General features: G+C 58.0%; 1 protein-coding gene across 1 annotated transcript; it reads right to left on the reverse strand.

The window, feature by feature from the left end:
* Nucleotides 1-788: 788 nt before the first annotated feature.
* On the reverse strand, nucleotides 789-12997 carry Pla2g2f (phospholipase A2 group IIF). The gene is made up of 8 exons (XM_077110086.1): nucleotides 12882-12997; nucleotides 12235-12284; nucleotides 8856-9000; nucleotides 7936-8045; nucleotides 7141-7328; nucleotides 4115-4182; nucleotides 2073-2262; nucleotides 789-917 (listed from the first exon to the last, which is right to left on the reverse strand). Exons 1-8 carry the CDS (start codon nucleotides 12995-12997, stop codon nucleotides 789-791), a joined length of 996 nt encoding a protein of 331 aa, XP_076966201.1.
* Nucleotides 12998-16626: the final 3629 nt, after the last annotated feature.

Here is a 16626-nt window from a genome sequence, read left to right on the forward strand (position 1 = left end):
AGGGGGTCAGACGTGTCATGAAGCACACACGAGGAGCGGTGCTCATTTCAATAGGTCACCCAACACACATTTATTGGACATCTACTATGTGCCAGGCATGGTGCTGGGCAACAGAAGTGTAAAGAACACACACACACACACACACACACACACACACACGCGCGCGCGCGCGCATGAACAAAATTGGGTGTAAAAATCTTGGGGGATATGCTGAGCCACGGTGGCTATCATGAGTTCATGCCGGAGACAGCCAGTCAGCAGGGGGCTTGGGAACCAGGGCCCGTGGGCTGGCCTGGCTCAGCACCACGGTCTTGCAGTAGCCTGGCCTACTTCCTCCTTCCCTGCCTGCACCAGTACATAAGGGGTCACCGCAGAAGGGAAGCTGAAGCCAGGGAGCATCAGGGAGGGTCTGAGGGGTCTGTGAGAAAGGCAGGGTGGCCGGGCGGAGCCAGCAGCACCTGCCCTGGAAAGTCCTGACCACAGCAGAGACCAGCCTCAGATTAGGGTGAAGGAAGAGGCTGGGCGGGAAGGCTGGGCTCAGCGTGAGATCCAGGCTGCTCCCAGGGGCCCCAGCACCTCGTCTGGTAGGAGAAAGGACGGGCCTGGTTGGGTGCCAGCCTGTCGGTGTAGAGCCTGGTCTAAGAGGACAGAGGTGGGGCTGTGGAGGGTCGGCTCCATTCACAGGGAAATCTGGCTGTCCTTGAGTCACTCATCTGTACTGAGGACAGGCTCCAGGCCAGGCCTCATGCTTAGGGTTGAGAAGTAAAGGTGCATCACAGCCCGGGCTGTCAGACTGCGGGGTGGCAGGACATGGCAAGCAGGCTGGGAAATCTGGGAGTGTCCAGGAGCACAGGCACTGTCCCGCAGGTTGGGGAGGCTTCCTGGAGGAACATGGGGCCTGACATCTCCTCTGAGACCTGAAAGAGGAGCAGGCCTTGGAAAGGCCCAGTGGGGGCGGGCAGAGCCTCCTGGCCAGAGGTGCCCACGGCAGCCCCCTCCTCTACCTACCTGCCTTTCCCCACCACAACAGAAGCTCCTTCCCCATCTCGGCCCCTCCAGGCCCAAACCCTGGGTGTCAGAGTCTCCTTCTCAACTCTTACAACCAAGCTGTTGGACCACCTTCCCCTTTCATCCCGACTCCATATCCATAAAATACTAGGTCAAATGTTTGCATGAGAAATAAAACAGGAGGAGGAAAAAATCTAGCATCTGAGCACTTACCACACTCTCTGAGTCCCGCCCTCCTGCTGGAGCCTGGTCCCCTGGGCCTGGGTCACTGTAGTCGCTCTTCACTCTTCTCTCTGCAGCCACTCTGCCCCCTCCATCTTCTCCACACAGCATCCGGCCAGCAGGATGCCAGGTCCCATGCCCCACATCTTTACCATGCTCTGCCATATGGCCAGCTTCCCCACAGCACTTCCCACTGTCCTCCACCTGTGTGACCTTGAGCAGCCAGCCTCCTGCCACCCAGGGTCTAAGCAAGATGGGCAGCTGAGACCAAGGCCTAGCTGCCAAGTGGAGGAATGGGGTGGTCGTGGGGACCTGGTGATGTCAGCTGCCATGGGGCACTGCTGTGAGCTCCAACCACCAGACTTTGAACTCCTTTTGGATTTTAACCAGCCACCTTTCTCGATGTCTGGGTGGGTAGAGCAGTGGGCTCTCCATGGAAGGTGGGGGTTGGGGCTCCACACCTCACCCGGGAGTGGCGGTCACTCTTTGGGGTAACTGTGTGTGTGGAAGCCAAGGGAGGCAGAATTGCTCTTACCGCATCCCGCTCTGGGACACCACAAAGTCTGGAAGGGCCTGCGACCGTGGGTGACAGTCAGCCAGCGAGGAGTGGGTGGCTGGGCCTCTGGGTCACTGAGTGCACAGGCTGGGGGCTCAGGCTGCTGGCCAGGCTGAGTCACTTAAGGGGCCCAAGAGCCTGAGTGAGGGAGTAGGGGAATCAGGACATGTCCCCAAGCCTCAGTTGCTGGGACAGACAGCCTCCAGGGACTGAGAGCCCACGTGGGGCCAGGCACTTGGGATTCCTGAGCAACCTGCAGGCCGGGGTGGTGAAAATCCCACCTCACCAAGGCAGGAGGGGGCTGGCTCAGGGCCACCGAGGTGCAACCCAGCTGCCACACCTTGAGCTCCCGGCTGTCTTCCGTAGTCTTGTTCCAGAAGAAACCCAGCACTAGAGACCCGTGGGGAAGCGCTGAGCTAGGAGGCTGCCCCCCGGGGTCAGTGCTGCCCTGCTGGGGGCCTGGTTCTTGTTCTGGCCTGTGCGGGGGGGGGGGGGGGGGGGGGGAGGCAGGAATTTCTCTGTGAAGTCGGGGTGAGCAGGGGTGAGGAGGCTGGAGCGGCCTGGTCTTGCATACAGGCATTGGGGTTCGGGAAGGCCTCACGCGATCCCCCACTCTCTGGGCCTCAGTCTCCTCACAGCAGTGAACATCAGCCCCTTCCTGGGGTGCTTTCTCATCCCCTGTCTTACTGACCACCAGGGGGACCCCAGGAAGTACTTCTCCCATTTCACGGAAGAAACTGGTCACGGGTGGCCAGCTGGTACGGCGTCAGCTGGACGGCAAACCACGGCTTCTGATTCCCCGCCTCTTGCTTCCCTTTCTTAAACGGCGAATGTTGGACCTGGAGCTCGCTGAGGTGAAGGCTCAGGGTCAAGACCTGGAGTAATTTACTTGGCTTCTCTGGGCCTGATTCGTAAGTGAAGCTGTGAATAGCCTGGAGTAGCCCCGTCCCAGAAGCCACCCGAGGACGAGTGAGAGACAGCCCGAAGCTCAGGGCAGTGCTGGAGGGCAGTAAGCGCTGGCTGGTCTGTCTTCCTCCTGGGTCCTGGACCCCCTGCCGGCCAGGCCGGTGCAGCAGGGCTGCCCTTGGCAGGGTGACATTTTTTGGTTTTGTTCTGCTGTATGCTCTGCCTCCAGAGGCTGGAAGCCTTGGTATTTTTCTCCAGACTTTGCTTGTTGTCACAGTTGGTGGCATCAGCTGCTTGTTAGAAAGCCACAGCTGGGGGAGCTGACAGCCGGTGTTGCTGTGCCAGCCTCTGGGAGGAATTCATGGTCAAGGCCAGGCCCAGGGAGCGGTGGCTCCAGGCCCAGCTGTGACCAGAGTCAGGTGAGGCTCCAGGGGCCTGCTGTGGTTGAGGGCAGGGGTGTCTTTAGAACCTTCCTCTCTGCCTCCCTCCTCTCCCCCTCCCCTCCCCCTCCCCCTTCTCTGTCCCCTCCCCCCTCTCCCCTCCCCTCTACATAGAGGGAGCCAGGTTTTCTTGCTAAGCCACAGCTTTGGTTCTACCAGGTTTCTGATTTGTCATCCAGGCAATGATGACAGGCAATCCACCTCCTGCAACCCCTTCCCCACTTGTCCCTGTTTCCCAACCTGACCTGAGGACCCTCTGTCCATCACATGACTGAAGGCCACCACTCATCAGCTCTGACATGTCCGACATGCCAGGCCCCATGCTGGGCGCTCCCTTTCCTGACAGTATTCTGTCCCCAACCCTCTGATGTGGCTTCATTATTAACCACACTGTATCAAAGGGAGAATGTTGAAGCTCTGGTGGGGTGACAAAACCCACCCAAGGTCACAGGGCCTGGGAGAGTCAGAGCTGAGTGCCACCCAACTGATGCTCTTTGTGACAGGTGGCGTTGGTGAGGACAAGACGGCGGAAGCGATGGTGAAGATCTTGGACTCTGCTGGGCATTGTCTCCCCAGGGGTTCCCCTTCACTGCAGGTCCAGGGCAGAGGGGCAGGAAGTGTGGACAGCACTGTGGTGACCAATCATGTCCACGAGGTGTCGCCCAAGTCCTTGGAAACAGTTGTCCTAAAGGGAGGTCTCCAAGCTACCGACAGGGGAAAGGGGAAGGGAGGGGAGGAGTCTCCACAGAAGGGAGAAGACAGACCTGGGTCTGGGTGGAGGTGGCAGCCCCCAGGTCAGCAACCAGCCCTCTTCTCAAGCCTCAGCAAGGAAGACTCACCAACCTGGAAAGTGTGGTGGGATGTCCTCAGGGTGGGAGAGGCCCAGGGTGCAAAGCAGGGAGCGCCCCTTCAACAGTGGGACCTGTGCCCCTCCCTGGCACCCTCACCCCCAGGGGCAGCCCAGATATCAGCCGGGTTCCACCTTAAGGGCCTTTGGGGCACCTTCAGGACTGCCACAGTTAGGGGGTCATCTTCTGCTCCCCACACCACCTGGCACCAGATACAAAGGTCATGAGCTCACACTTCTGCTTCCCTTCTGGGCCCGGGCTCCCCGGAGTGGACAAACCAATGGGTGGCCCGGGCCAGGGCTTTCCACCTTTAAGGAATTCTGCCCAGGAGTCCCTCCTTCTTGCAGTGTCTCAGGAAAGCTCTGTCTACACTGCAGGATACCCAGGCTGCTCTGCTGAAAGCCGTAGGTGGTGTGGGGAGCTCATTTCTTCAGCCTGTGTCTCCCCAGGGATCACCCCCACATGTCCCCAGGAAAACCCATGGACCTGGAGGACATCGGAAGCAGCCCTCTGGCCACACCATACCTGAGGATACTCACACCCAAAGGACAAGAACCTGAGTAGGGACGGGGACTCGGCTGGGACTCAGGACCTGCTGTCCTGCCGCATTCTCGTGTGGCTTCCCTGTCACTGACCCACTTCCCTTCTAAGAAGTGTTTGACCTTGGAGCTGACGAGGGACACCATCTCCTGCCCTCCCTGACCCCTCCCCCACTGGGCGCACAAAGCCCCGCCTCCAGCTGTCTCAGTGGCTGGCACAACAAGCCTGTGACCCTTCAGGCCAGAGGCGTGGTCCCATTTCACAGATGGCATAACCGAGACAGCAGAGCAGGAAAGAGAACAAGATTGGCCAGTACCCAGGACCTCCTCACTCCTCCTCCCTGCCAGGCTGCCCGTCATTAAGGAGGTGCCAGCCCGACGCTCAGGATTCCCAGCCTGGTTTACCGCCCGTGTGACTTTGGCAGGTTGCTTTCCCTCTGTGGGCCTTGGTGGCTCAGAGGAGGGGGTGAGGACGGCTGAAACTGGAAAGCCTTGGCCCTGTCTTGCTATCACTGCCCCAGGGCAGGACCCAGGCCGCCCGTGGCCTTGACACTGCTTTCCAACGTTCCCACCCTCTGCCTCTCTGTGCTGGAGCAGGGCCACTTCAGCCCTGGGCGGGGGACAGGCCATGCCAGCTACTGGGTTTGGGTGAATCTGTCTTCAAGGGATGAAGACCTGGGAGGGGTCCCTGTGTCCCCCTCTCACTGCCTGGCCAAGGAGGACCCCACAGTAGGAAGGGGAGTCAGACACTCAGGATCCAGAGTGGGGTCTTTATTAATTTTCAGAGGGGATGCGGAGGCCTCCTGGAGTCTGGGGTGAGGTAGGGATGGGTGGACCTGTAGCAGCAGACTCTCCTCCTGCACATGGGCCCAGCATCCAGAGGGGAGGGTGTGTGCTTGTGAGGAGGGGCCCACAGGTCAGGGGTCAAGACCTGAAGGAGGCTCCAGGTACCCTGCTCTGCCCCTAGCCTGGTGGGGACCTTGACCCAGGGACTCGGGGGCCAGCCGAAGAAGGGTGGAGCAGGGGGCTTGTTGGCTGGGCTCCTGGAGAGTAGACAAGGGAGATACACGTGACTGGGCAGGTGTGGCAGCACATGCAGGTGACCATCATGTCCTGAGGTGAGCCTAGGAAGAGGCCCCCATACCGAGTGCCCCCATTGCAGCCTCCCCCTTAGTCCCAAGGCTGCTATTCTAGAAGCTGCTGCTCGGCGAGGCTTCTGGCCCCTCCTGCCTTCTCTTCCTGGACGTCTCTCCCGGCCTCCTCCCCCTGGCTTGGCTTTCCCTCCTTAGTGACAGTGGGCACTGCCCTGTGGGCACTGCCGGGGCAGGCTGAACCTTCTGAGGGTTGTTCCCAGTGTGCAGGCAGGCGCAGCCTCTGTGGATCCATAAGGTGGACATGGTATGAAGGGGGATGGAGGCTGCTGACCTTGAGGTGGAGCTGAGGGAATAAGTGACCACGGGAAGGTGCACCTGGGGGGACAGCAGTGCTAGGCACAGCAGAGAAGCCTCACCTCAGCCTGCAAGTCCCCAGGTCCACAGGTGTCCCCACCCCAGTGCCTCTCTCACTCCTGACCCTTCTCCAGATACCACCCCTTCTAAAGAGCTGGCCCTTGCCTTCTCTCCTGGCTCCCATCCCCCCTGCCTGCTCCCCACTCTGCTCCCCCCACTCCATTGCCTTCTGGAATTTTCTTCCCAGTGCCCTTCCTTTCCACCTTTGTGTCCCTCTTCACTGAGGTGGGTCAGGTGAGCTCCTTCCCCATGGCCAGGACTCCAGACACCTGGCTCCCCTTGCACAGAGCGATGGGGTCCCTGACCTCCTGCCTCTGGTGCTGCAAGAGAGGGCCTGGAGGCCGGGCCCGGCGTGCTCCCTGTCAGGGCGCTCAGCGGTCCTCCTCAGGTGAGAGGTGTCCTGCGGTGGGGGTTGGGGATTTTATGTGCATGGGTCAGAGAGGCAAGGAGAGGAGCTGTAAGTGTTGCGGGTATATTTGGGTGTCCCCATCCTGTCTCTGTGTGCTCAAGGGAGTGCCACCCTGCACCTGACTCCTGGCTGCATGTGGGCTCAGGAGTCTGCTCAGAGGCACTTTGAGCAACAGGGATTTGGGGGCTGGGACCTGTCCTCTGGACCTGCACCCCTGTGTCACCTCGATGGATTTGAGGTGGGCCACCTGCTGTGTTAATGGGCTCTAGAGAGCCACAAGCCCCCAGAGCAGAGAAGAATCGTCCTAATCATCCTGCGGGGCTGGCCAGGGACCCCAGAAGCCACGCCTCACAGCCCTGTCCATGCCTGGGAGCTGGGTCCCGGGACACATGCTGGGCAGGACTCACTCCCAGGACTCACTCTCACCTCCCAGCTCTTGCCTTCCACACTCAGGAGAGACCCCAACAAGCCACATGCTTCCCACCAAGTCCAGAACCAGCACCAGGACAAAGTCATGTCCAAAGCTGGTCTGGAAGAGCCAGTGGCTACTGGCAGGGCCAGTCCTCTGAGGCCAGACTTGCTGCAGGGCCCCTGGGCTCCTGCCCTGGTCCCACCCCTGTCTGCTCCATCTGTCTGGTCCTCAAGACAGATCCTCTACCCACTTCGCTCAGACCTCAGGAGTGCTAGGGAGGGGCAGGGGTCACTGGGAAGTGGTGTCCGCAGGTGAACTCTGGGGGCGGGTCGTAGATGCTGCAGTTGGGCGTGGGGCCCTGGCAGTAAATGTTGAGGTAGCTGCGGTACTGCTCCCGGTACGTCTGGTTCCTGAGGCACAGAGCCACACTCTTGTCACATTCGCATGTCTGCTTGTCACAGTCTGTCTTGTTGAGCTCGCCTGTGGGGGTGGGGTGAAGGCTGTGGGTGGAGGCCCGGGACACGGGCACCTGGAGCACAACTCTGAGAGCCCAGTGGCCCTAAGAATGTGTTCTGGGGACAGTAGCACCAGCACCACCCTCGGGCCATGCCCCAGCCTGCAGGTCAGCTGCTCTGGACCGGGGCCCAGCCGTCCATATTGTCACAAGCCCTTTCGGTCACTCTGGTGCAGGCTAAAATTGGGGAACCACTGAAGTTCAGCTCGTATAGTTGAAGTCCAGCATTGAATAGGTGGGGAAACCAAGGCTCAGAAATGGAGTTGGGTTTACCTAAGTCACCCTGCAGGTTATCTCCACACTCCAGACCTCCTCTCTCCAGTCCCACGGGCGGGCAAGGACCCCCCCTGGAGGGAGTGATTAGCAAGGACTGTAGGGTACAAAGTAGCACTTCCTCTGGTTCATACTAGAGCTCCTTAGTACTCACACCAAGTGAGTAGTGCTTATGCTAATTTTTAATTCTGTGCTAATATTAATCTTCTACGAACATTTACTTTTTGGTGTCCATGCATCCCAGGGGTGTGTGTGTGTGTGTGTGTGTGTGTGTGTGTGTGTGTCGGGGAAGGGACTCACTGCACACAATCACAGTGTCGTTCTCCATCGTGAAGTCATAGTGGTCCACGTAGGGGCGGCAGCCCTGGTCAAAGAGTTTCTGGTAGCAGCAGTCATGAGCATGGCAGCACCTGGAGGCGGCAGAGGTGAGCAGGCAGGTGCTGCCAGCCCGTCTGTCTCCCCCCAGCAGAGACCTTGGGTCATCTGTAGGCTCCTGGCCCCAAACTCATCCGTCGGCCCTTCCTGAGTCAGACCTTTCAGACTGCTCCCAGAGAGGGGTAGTTATTTGCCCAAGCTTACACAGCCGGCCAGAGCTGGGGCTGGTGCCAGGGCTCTTGTCCTTGATTCTGCCTCTTTGTCCTATCCCCAGGGCTTCCCGAACTAAAGCCCAGGAAGTACTGCAGGGCGTGTGTGGCAGGGGTGGGGTGGATGGGTGTCCCAGCAGCGTGGTCAGGGTGGAGGAGAGGCCTGGGCTCTAGTGGCTGCGGAGGAGCTCTGACTGTACTGCGAGGCTAGGCCTGACTGCGCCTGATGGCCAGGGAGGAGCGTGGTCTGGAAAGTCAATGGGCATTGGAATATCAAGGACAGGAAGCAAACCCAGAGTGGCTGTCCCCACCTCCTTATAGGACTGAAGTCATTGCCAGTATGCATTTATTAAGCTCCCCGTGATACTAGACTTGGTGCGGGCTGCTGGTGGGGAGATAGGAGCAGAAGCCATGGCTTTTGGGAGCCCCAAGTCTGATGGCAGAAGCACAGTCCTGCCCTTAGGGCAGCACCCAGTCTGATGGAGCTGAGTGACACACCCCTTGCCTCCCATGGGTGTTTGGGGTCATAGCAAAAGTTCCTTCCTTGGGGAGAGGCCCCTCTTCCTCCTCACAGAGATGGAGTGACCTCAGCTGCCCCACCTGGTCCCGTCGGAAGCCCGGGTCTCTGGCACCTACCAGTCTACCTCGTCCATGGGCAGGCCGCGCCCCCCCAGCCCGCAGTAGCAGCCGTAGCCCACGAAGGACAGGATCGCGCTTCTGCCTGTGGCGGTCTCCACCATGGACTTCAGGTTGAGCAGGCTGCCCTGGGCTGTGGACAGAACTACAAGAGAACCAGGGGCTGCGTGAGTCCCTGCCCCACGACTACCCCCCACCCCAGAGCCAGGGAGAGGAAAAAGGAAGCAGGAAGAAGCAGAAGAAGAGGAGAGGTGAGCAGGGCACGGGAGGAGAGAGAAACCTACAAAGTCCTGGCCTTACCAAAGCTCTATAGCCTGAGAAACCAGACATACAAAATCCTAAACTGCTCCACTCCCTGCAATCCTCTGTGTTGTTATCCCATGGTATGGATAAGGAGACTGAGGCTGGAGCACTCAGTCACTTGCCCAGGCTTGTGTGAGAAGGCGGTGGAGACAGGTCTGTTCCAGGGGATGAGGGTTCCTCACCCACATCCCTGCCACCTGGCTGTGCAGATGCGTCATAAGTCCTGATAAGTCCTTCGCAGGTTGGAAGTATCATAAATCAAAAATGCCTTTCAGTCGCCTATCCTACCAAACACCCCAGCTTAGCAACGGAGTCCACTGCAGGGCGGGGGCTTCCCCTCGCGGTCGGGGGCTGACTAGGAGGCACAGTGCTGTCCAGCATGTGACAGAGGATTGCAATGCGTGTCACTAATCTAGGAAGAGATCCAAATTCAAAATCTGAAGTATGGTTTCTCCTGAGTTCATGTTGTTTTTGCGCCATGGTAGGGCCGAAAAATTAAGTCAAGCCATCGATGGTCGGGGAGCATCTGAACACGGTCCTCAAAGGGGCTGCCCAGCGCCTGGTTCCCTGGAAGGGGCTTTGCAAATGCCACATGCTGTTATAAACCCCAGGGATTCATTTCTGCTCCCTGGCCCCTTCCTGGTATTCCTTGTCAGGCCCCCACCACGGTCCTGGGGTTGGAGCATCTGAGGATTACGCATGCATGGAGAAAGCGATAGTGCAGGGGCACTTCTTGCACCTGCCCAGGTGCGTTCTCCTTGCTGACCACTGCTTCCCTTCTCTCTTGTGGTCCTCGCTGGTGTTGGGCTCTGAGCCACGTGGGCGGCTTCCACATGCCTTCCTGGGCTCCACCTCCAGTTCTTACCTGGGTGAAGCCTCCCCACACAGCATCAGGAGAGCCACTCTGTCCCCATTTTATGGATCAGAAAATTAAGGCTTGCCCAGGTATTGCAGGCCGGAAGAGACAGAACCGCAGCTGGGAGGCCAACCAGCACACAGTCTAGATCCTATCTGCACCCCCAGCCCCGGACTCCTTCAGCTGCACCAGGGTCAGCTGCTCGGCTGAGTGCCCCAACCCCTGCTCTCCCCAGGCGTTCCCACCCACCCTGCCCTGCTGCATGAACAAGGTGTTCTGGGAGATCAAGGAAGCCAGGGATTTCAGACACTGGAGGCTCGATGAGTCCCCAGCCCACTCTTGCTTGTTTCTTGAGACAAGGTTGTTCTGCATCTCTAATGAGGAGAACTCACTACAGATGTGCCTTAGCGGGAAGAGCTCAGACTCTGGAGTCAGACAGACCTAAGCCAATAACTCAAGCTCCCTGGAGCTCCATGCTCCCATCTGTGAAATGGGAATAACAATCCTGACCACGAGAGATCTACAGGTCAGTGCCCAGCTAGTGCTGGTACACCCTGGCTACTCTCCGTGCCCCCTCTTGGGGCTTGGTGGCCCCCAGTCAGGCCTGCTCAATTCTCAGAGGGTAGAGGCTGGGAATCCTGTTCCTCCTGAGTCTTCCTGGGTCTTAGCTCTTTGGTCGCCATCATTATAGAGAACAAGAAGCAAAGAGGGAAGACCAGGAAGAAATGAAAGATGGCTTTGAAGAGAACTGTGTGGCACCAGGGGACTGTCTAGCCAGGACCCAGGGGCGCGGGGCAGAAGAGGCCCTGCGTCCAGTGGGCTGAGCCCGTCCTGAGCTGCAGATGGGCAGGCGCTGGCCTGAAGGTGCTGTTGAGGACAGCATGACAGCGGCTGGCCCCTCCCTGCCCCCTCCCGCTGTCTGCTGAGCCTTGCAGGATAAGTGTGTGCAAAGCGGCCGGGAGCCACCAGGCCGGCTCGGGTTTCTCCATCAGTCCTGGGGCCCCCCCCAGACAACTCACAACCTCCTTGAACCTCCCTTCCCAAATCTGAGAAATGGGGACCATGACACCTCCCTCATGGGTCCCTTGGAGATTCAGGTGGTACCTTGAATATGTGTACAGAGCACCTGGCCCAGGAAGTGCCTCAAGAAAGGACTTGGCTGCCTTGGGTTCCTGGCTGCCCCCGTCCCCACCTGCTGCCCAGATGTTCCCTGGGGGTCAGCACCAGGCTCCAGGCCCCGACCATCTGCCACACAGGGCGAGAGAGGAGTGAGGCACTTACTGGTCATACACAGGGTGGACTCCCTCACACAGCCTCTTCGCTCACCCACTCAGCTTACACCCTTACACGGACACTTGTGCACACACCCATGCCTGCTACCGGCACCTCACCCGCACACACCTGCACACAGCTACACTCTAACGCATCACGACTGTGCTCACACACACGAAGCCGCGACCAGCCAATCCCCGTGGTGTGGCTGAGCGCGAGTGGGAGTTTTCTAATGACAGGCTGTTTTCCCATGAGCCGCCAGTCCTTCCTCATGTCTGGCCACCTTGAACCTCATCTTTGTTTCTGGAATTTCTTTCTTTTCCTCAAACTAGGCTGTGTCCAGGGGTGTGAAAAGCCAGCAAGAGGTTCTGCTGACCTCCCATGCATCCGGGGCATCTGCCATGTGGATCCCTGTATGTGTGACGGGGTCTGATTTGCCTATGACGATCCTGCCGGGTGGCTGCCCCCAGTCCGTGGTGCCTGGAGTCCCAGCCTGTGAGAGAACCCCCACCCGCCAGGCGCAGACTCTGGGGACACACCACAGGGAACCCACCCTGGAGACACAAGAGGCTCAGGTGCCAGCCCCGACACACTCTGTCATGTGTGGCACACAGAGACACCCCCCTGTGCTCAGAACCCCCGCCACACACAGACAGACGTGTGTCTGGCGGCACACTCACTCCTACGCATGCTGAGGTACAGAGTGCCCAGTGAACACTGTATTTTACGACCTGGCTCAGCGCCTGCCTCCCTCTGGCTCATAAATGCTGAGGGGCCTGGCATGTGTAGGATGGCCCAAGGAGTAAACAGCCCCAGGAGAGAGGGGGAAGCCTGACAGGAAGCCCAGAGGGAGGAAGGCAACTCAGGCCAGTGGAACAATAGGTGCCCAGGGACACAGGAGAAAGACTGGGAGCCCTCCAGGAGGGGTCTCCCGGGGCCTGTGCTCACCACGACTGGCCAGGACAGTGATGACGAGGAGCTTCACACCCAGGCTGGACCTGAGAGAGAGGATATCCTGAGCCTCGGCTCATCTCCCCACCTTCCCGCAGTTCTGGGCCTCAGCACAGGAGCCACCCATGCTGTCCCTCGATGCCCCAGTTACTGCCACCCCAGCCCTGTGACAGCATCCCACACCCGCCCTGTGCCTCCTGGAGGAGCGCACCCAGGGTGGCAGAGCCGGGAGGCACCGGAAGCAACTTCCCTCCACGCCTCCGCTTCCAAAGCAGGAAGCCACAGTCTCAGACCAGAGCCACTCCCGCCTTCCACACTCCAGAGAGGCCTGGGACCCAGAGTCAGTGACCCAACCTGGCGGCCGGGCAGCTTAAACTCACAGCCAGCAGACCTGATGGTCCCTGGATGGTTCCAGCCCTGACCACAGGCTGATCCCTTAGCTTCTCTGGGCCCCAAGTGCCCTGTGAGGGGTGGCCAAGTGGTCCCAAAGGCCCGTCTAGTGCTGAAACTACAGGGACAGAGCTCAGCTCTGCACTCACAGGCTCAGAGCTCCCCTTTGGGGAGAAGTGAATTCCAGGAGCCATCCCTCACCCATCCCAGCACCCCTCCGTGGAGAGTTCCATCCCAGGGCAGGAAGCACCTACCTGAAGGTTCTGGAAGGGGCAGAGGCCTTGCAGCTTGGACCCCTCCATGCAGAGCAGCATCTAACCAGCATCTTCTTCCTGAACCCTCTGGGGTTGGCCTGCGCCCCATCTGCCATGCTCTGGGTTCTGGGGGACCAGCAGCATAAGTATTGAGATGTCCCTGATGCATTCCTCAAACTCCAGGGAACAGGCCCCAGCTTCACGCTCCTCGCACACTGGCAGGGTAGAGCCAGGGCGATGCCCCGGGCAAGTGGCAGATGCCCTAGAAAACGGAGGCTCCACCTCCTCCTCCTGCCACAGCCCTGCCCCGCACTGCCTGGTGAAGTCCCGCCTCCAGCGTTCTCTGTCTGGCCTGCCCCCTCTGAGGGGTTCCTGCACCTGACCAAGAGTTGGCCCCTCCCCAGGGATCTGAAAGGAAATGAGTCCAGAGGCCTCCCTAGCCCCATGGGAAGATGCGAAAGTCTTCCATGACATTTATCAAAGGTGCACTTTGTTCAAGGGCAGCCATCAGGACAGGTGGAGGGACCACTGCCCCAGGGTTTTGCAGCGAGCTTCAAAGGAAAAGTGAGGGTTTCTAGCCAATGAATGGGTGGGTGGAAAATTACCAAAAGGAAATACCGGGGCCAGAAGGTTCTGGAAAATGACCTGATGGGCTTCTTGCTGGGTGACCAGACCTCACCAGGTGATGGTGGAGGCTGAGGAACTGACCAGGTGTGGAGGGTGATCAGGTACAGAGTGGGGAGATTCCAGCCCAACAGATGGGGCAGGACTCTCTAAGATAGGGACCTGAGTGGAGTGTGACCAGGAGAGACTTCTGTCAGGGAGGCCTCCACGCGCACACGTCATGTCTGTACCCTGTCCATCTGGAGTGCCCTTAATCCAGAATCTGCAGAGGACTCCCCGTTCACATCGAGAAGGGGGCTCCACTGCTCTGGAAGTGGGTTGGTGCCCGTGTCCACCCAGGCTAAGACTGGAGGGGCCCAGGCACATGCATCTGGCAGGAAGTCCCCGCCCCCAGCTCACATCTGGAGGGGTGGGCTTGCTTGGCTGCACCAGGGCCCCTCAGCCTGGGCACAGCTGACCCTGGGGGTGGAGACCGCCTTGTCGAGGGGCATCCCGGGAGGTCGAGCAGCACCTCTGGCCTCCAGAAGTTGGCCTGACCTCTGAGTTATCACAACTAAAAATGTCTCTGAACATTGCTAAATGTGCCCTGGGGGGCACCAGGGCCTCTGGTTGAGGGTTTGGTAGGCCCAGGAGTCATCACCAATTGCTCCTTGTTTGGAGTGTGGCGTGCGTGGGAGGGAGGGGCAGGAGAGAAGAAGGGAGAGCCCGGGGCTCCAGGGGGCCCCCATTCAGGCTGCATAGTCACACTGATGGGGCTCCGACCCCAGCACCCCACTTCCTGTCTGAGACCTTGGCAGGAATCCCCCAGTTGCGTGACAAGCCACCGTGAGTAAGGATCGCGCTGGCACGCCGGGTGTCCTGTGCTGTGGGGCGCTGGGCAGGTTCTCAGTTTTAAAGACCTGCTTGTTCCAAAGTAGAGGCCTGATCTCTGGCTCAGGGTGACTCGGAATGCTTTCAGGGGAGAGAAGGGTACTCTTGGAAGTCGACATTCCAAATAACCACCTCACCTGCACAAGGCTCCTTCTCTCCCAGTGTCCCCCTGCTGACGGGGGACCTTTCCTACCTCCAGCTTTGCCAACTGTCCTGATCCAATTAACCCACCTCAGGTGTCATTCACTCCCCCTCACCCAGCTCCCGCCTTTCCTCCGCCCGAATGCCTCTGTGATGGAGGACCCTCTCCTCCCTCAGGAAGTTCTCCTGGAAGAACCCTCCCCATCCCCCATCCAATCAGCATCACACGGGAAGCTGTTAATTTGCACCTGCAGGCGCGTTCCTTTGCAGATGCACGCGTGTGTTTGGGTTTGTGGATCTGCACACTTCCCTTAGACCAGGATCCTGGAGAACAGAGGGGCCTCTATTTCCTCCAAACGCCCAGAGGTTCCCCTGGCCACAGGGCTGGGAGTGGCAGGGCTGGTCTCTGCCATTGCTCCTCTGTCTGCACAAAGCTGAGCTTCTGTGTCTGCGCACACCTCTTGATGAGATGGTCTTGCTCTGAAGAAGGAAGAATCAGGAAGGAAGCCCCGGTAGAGTCCCCGCACTAAGGTACAGCCTCCAACCTGCATGTCACTGGGAGCCATCGAGATCTGTGTTAAGGAGGCCAACCTCAAAGCCAGGGACCCCTGAGAGCCCGCGCAGAGCACCGCCGCCCCTTCATCATGTGGGGTTCCCTCCGGAGGTGCTGGATGGGCTGGTCCTCAGAGAGGCCTCGTCCTCCAGGGGAAGGATGGGCTCCCCACCCTCCCCCCACCAAGCACGTTGTGCTCAATAATGAAATAATAAACTGGTCCACCCAGAAATTCCACTTCTGGGACTGCAAACCAAGATACAAACCCGAACTGTTCCCAGAGACAGATGAAAAAGGACGCTGACTGAGGAGTGCTTTCAGGAGCATCCCCTCCAAAAACCAGAAACAAGCTAAGAGAGGGGGTTAGGTAAGAAGATCATCAATGATTCATCCATAATCATGTTTTTTAAAAAAATATTGAATGATTAAAAAAAACCCATACCTGTATACACAGGGCATGTCCATTTTTTTCTTTAGAAAAGGGAAGGATTACTGGGCATGGTGGTACATGCTTATAATCCCAGCAGCCCTGGAGGCTGAGGCAGGGGGATTGTGAGTTCAAAGCCAGCCTCAGCGAAAGTGAGGTGCTAAGCAACTCAGTGAGACCCTGTCTCTAGATAAAGTATAAAACCAGGGGGTGGGGAGGTGGCTTCCTGGCTGAGTGCCCTTGAGTTCAATCCCCATCCCCACCCCCACCCCCACCAAAGAACAAGAAAAGAGAAGGGATTGGTTGCACATACGTAAAATTCATCTGGAGAGATAAATGACAAACATTGGTAACTGTCATCTCTAGACAGCAGATTGACTTTGGGCTTTTATTTTGGGTTGTTTTAGTGTGAATAGAAAGAAATATTCAACAACTAACGAATATGGTCTAAGTCCTTGAAAGACACAAACTCATTCAACTGGAAATAGCACACAGCTAGAACAGAAACTGAACCTGTATTTTAATTCCCACCAACAAACTCCAGATCCAGGTGACTTCACTGGTGAATTTGACCAAATATGTAAGGAAGAAATAATACCAATTGAATTGGTTTGCTGGGCTGCCATAGCCAGGAACCGCAGGCTATTCTGGAGGCTGGAAGTCCAAGATCAAGGTGTAGGAAGGGGCTGGGGATGTGGCTCAAGCGGTAGCGCGCTCGCCTGGCGTGCTTGAGGCCCGGGTTCGATCCTCAGCACCACATACAAACAAAGATATTGTGTCCGTCGAAAAATGAATATTAAAATTAAAAAAAAGGTGTAGGAAGGACTGATTTCATTGTGAGACCTCTGTCCTCAGCTTGCAGATGGCTGCCTTCTCAGTGGGTCCCCACATGGTCTTTCCTCCGTTTTGCCTCTTCAAAGGTCCTGTCTCCAGATGCAGCCACATTCTATGGTACTGGGCATAAGGATCTCAACACAGGAGTTTTGATGGGATATAATTCAGCCCATAAAATCAATTCTACACAAATTCCTAGTCACTGTCACTGTGATAACCAAAGTCAGATAGACATCACAAGAAAACTACAGACTAATATCTCCCATGAATATAGATACAAAAGTTATTAACAAATT

Source organism: Callospermophilus lateralis, chromosome 7 (assembly GCF_048772815.1).
Source record: "Callospermophilus lateralis isolate mCalLat2 chromosome 7, mCalLat2.hap1, whole genome shotgun sequence".
Classification (NCBI taxonomy): Eukaryota; Metazoa; Chordata; class Mammalia; order Rodentia; family Sciuridae; genus Callospermophilus; species Callospermophilus lateralis.

Excerpts from the sequence above, each read along its gene's own strand:
- Pla2g2f (XM_077110086.1), bottom strand. The coding sequence starts at position 12,997 with ATGGCAGATGGGGCGCAGGCCAACCCCAGAGGGTTCAGGAAGAAGATG. Across the intron at positions 7,329-7,935 it reads CGACACTGTGATTGTGTGCA|GCGAGCTCAACAAGACAGAC; the intron begins GTGAGTCCCTTC and ends CCACCCCCACAG. Across the intron at positions 4,183-7,140 it reads CCTGCGGACACCACTTCCCA|GTGGTGTGGGGAGCAGAAGA; the intron begins GTGACCCCTGCC and ends ATCTGGTGCCAG.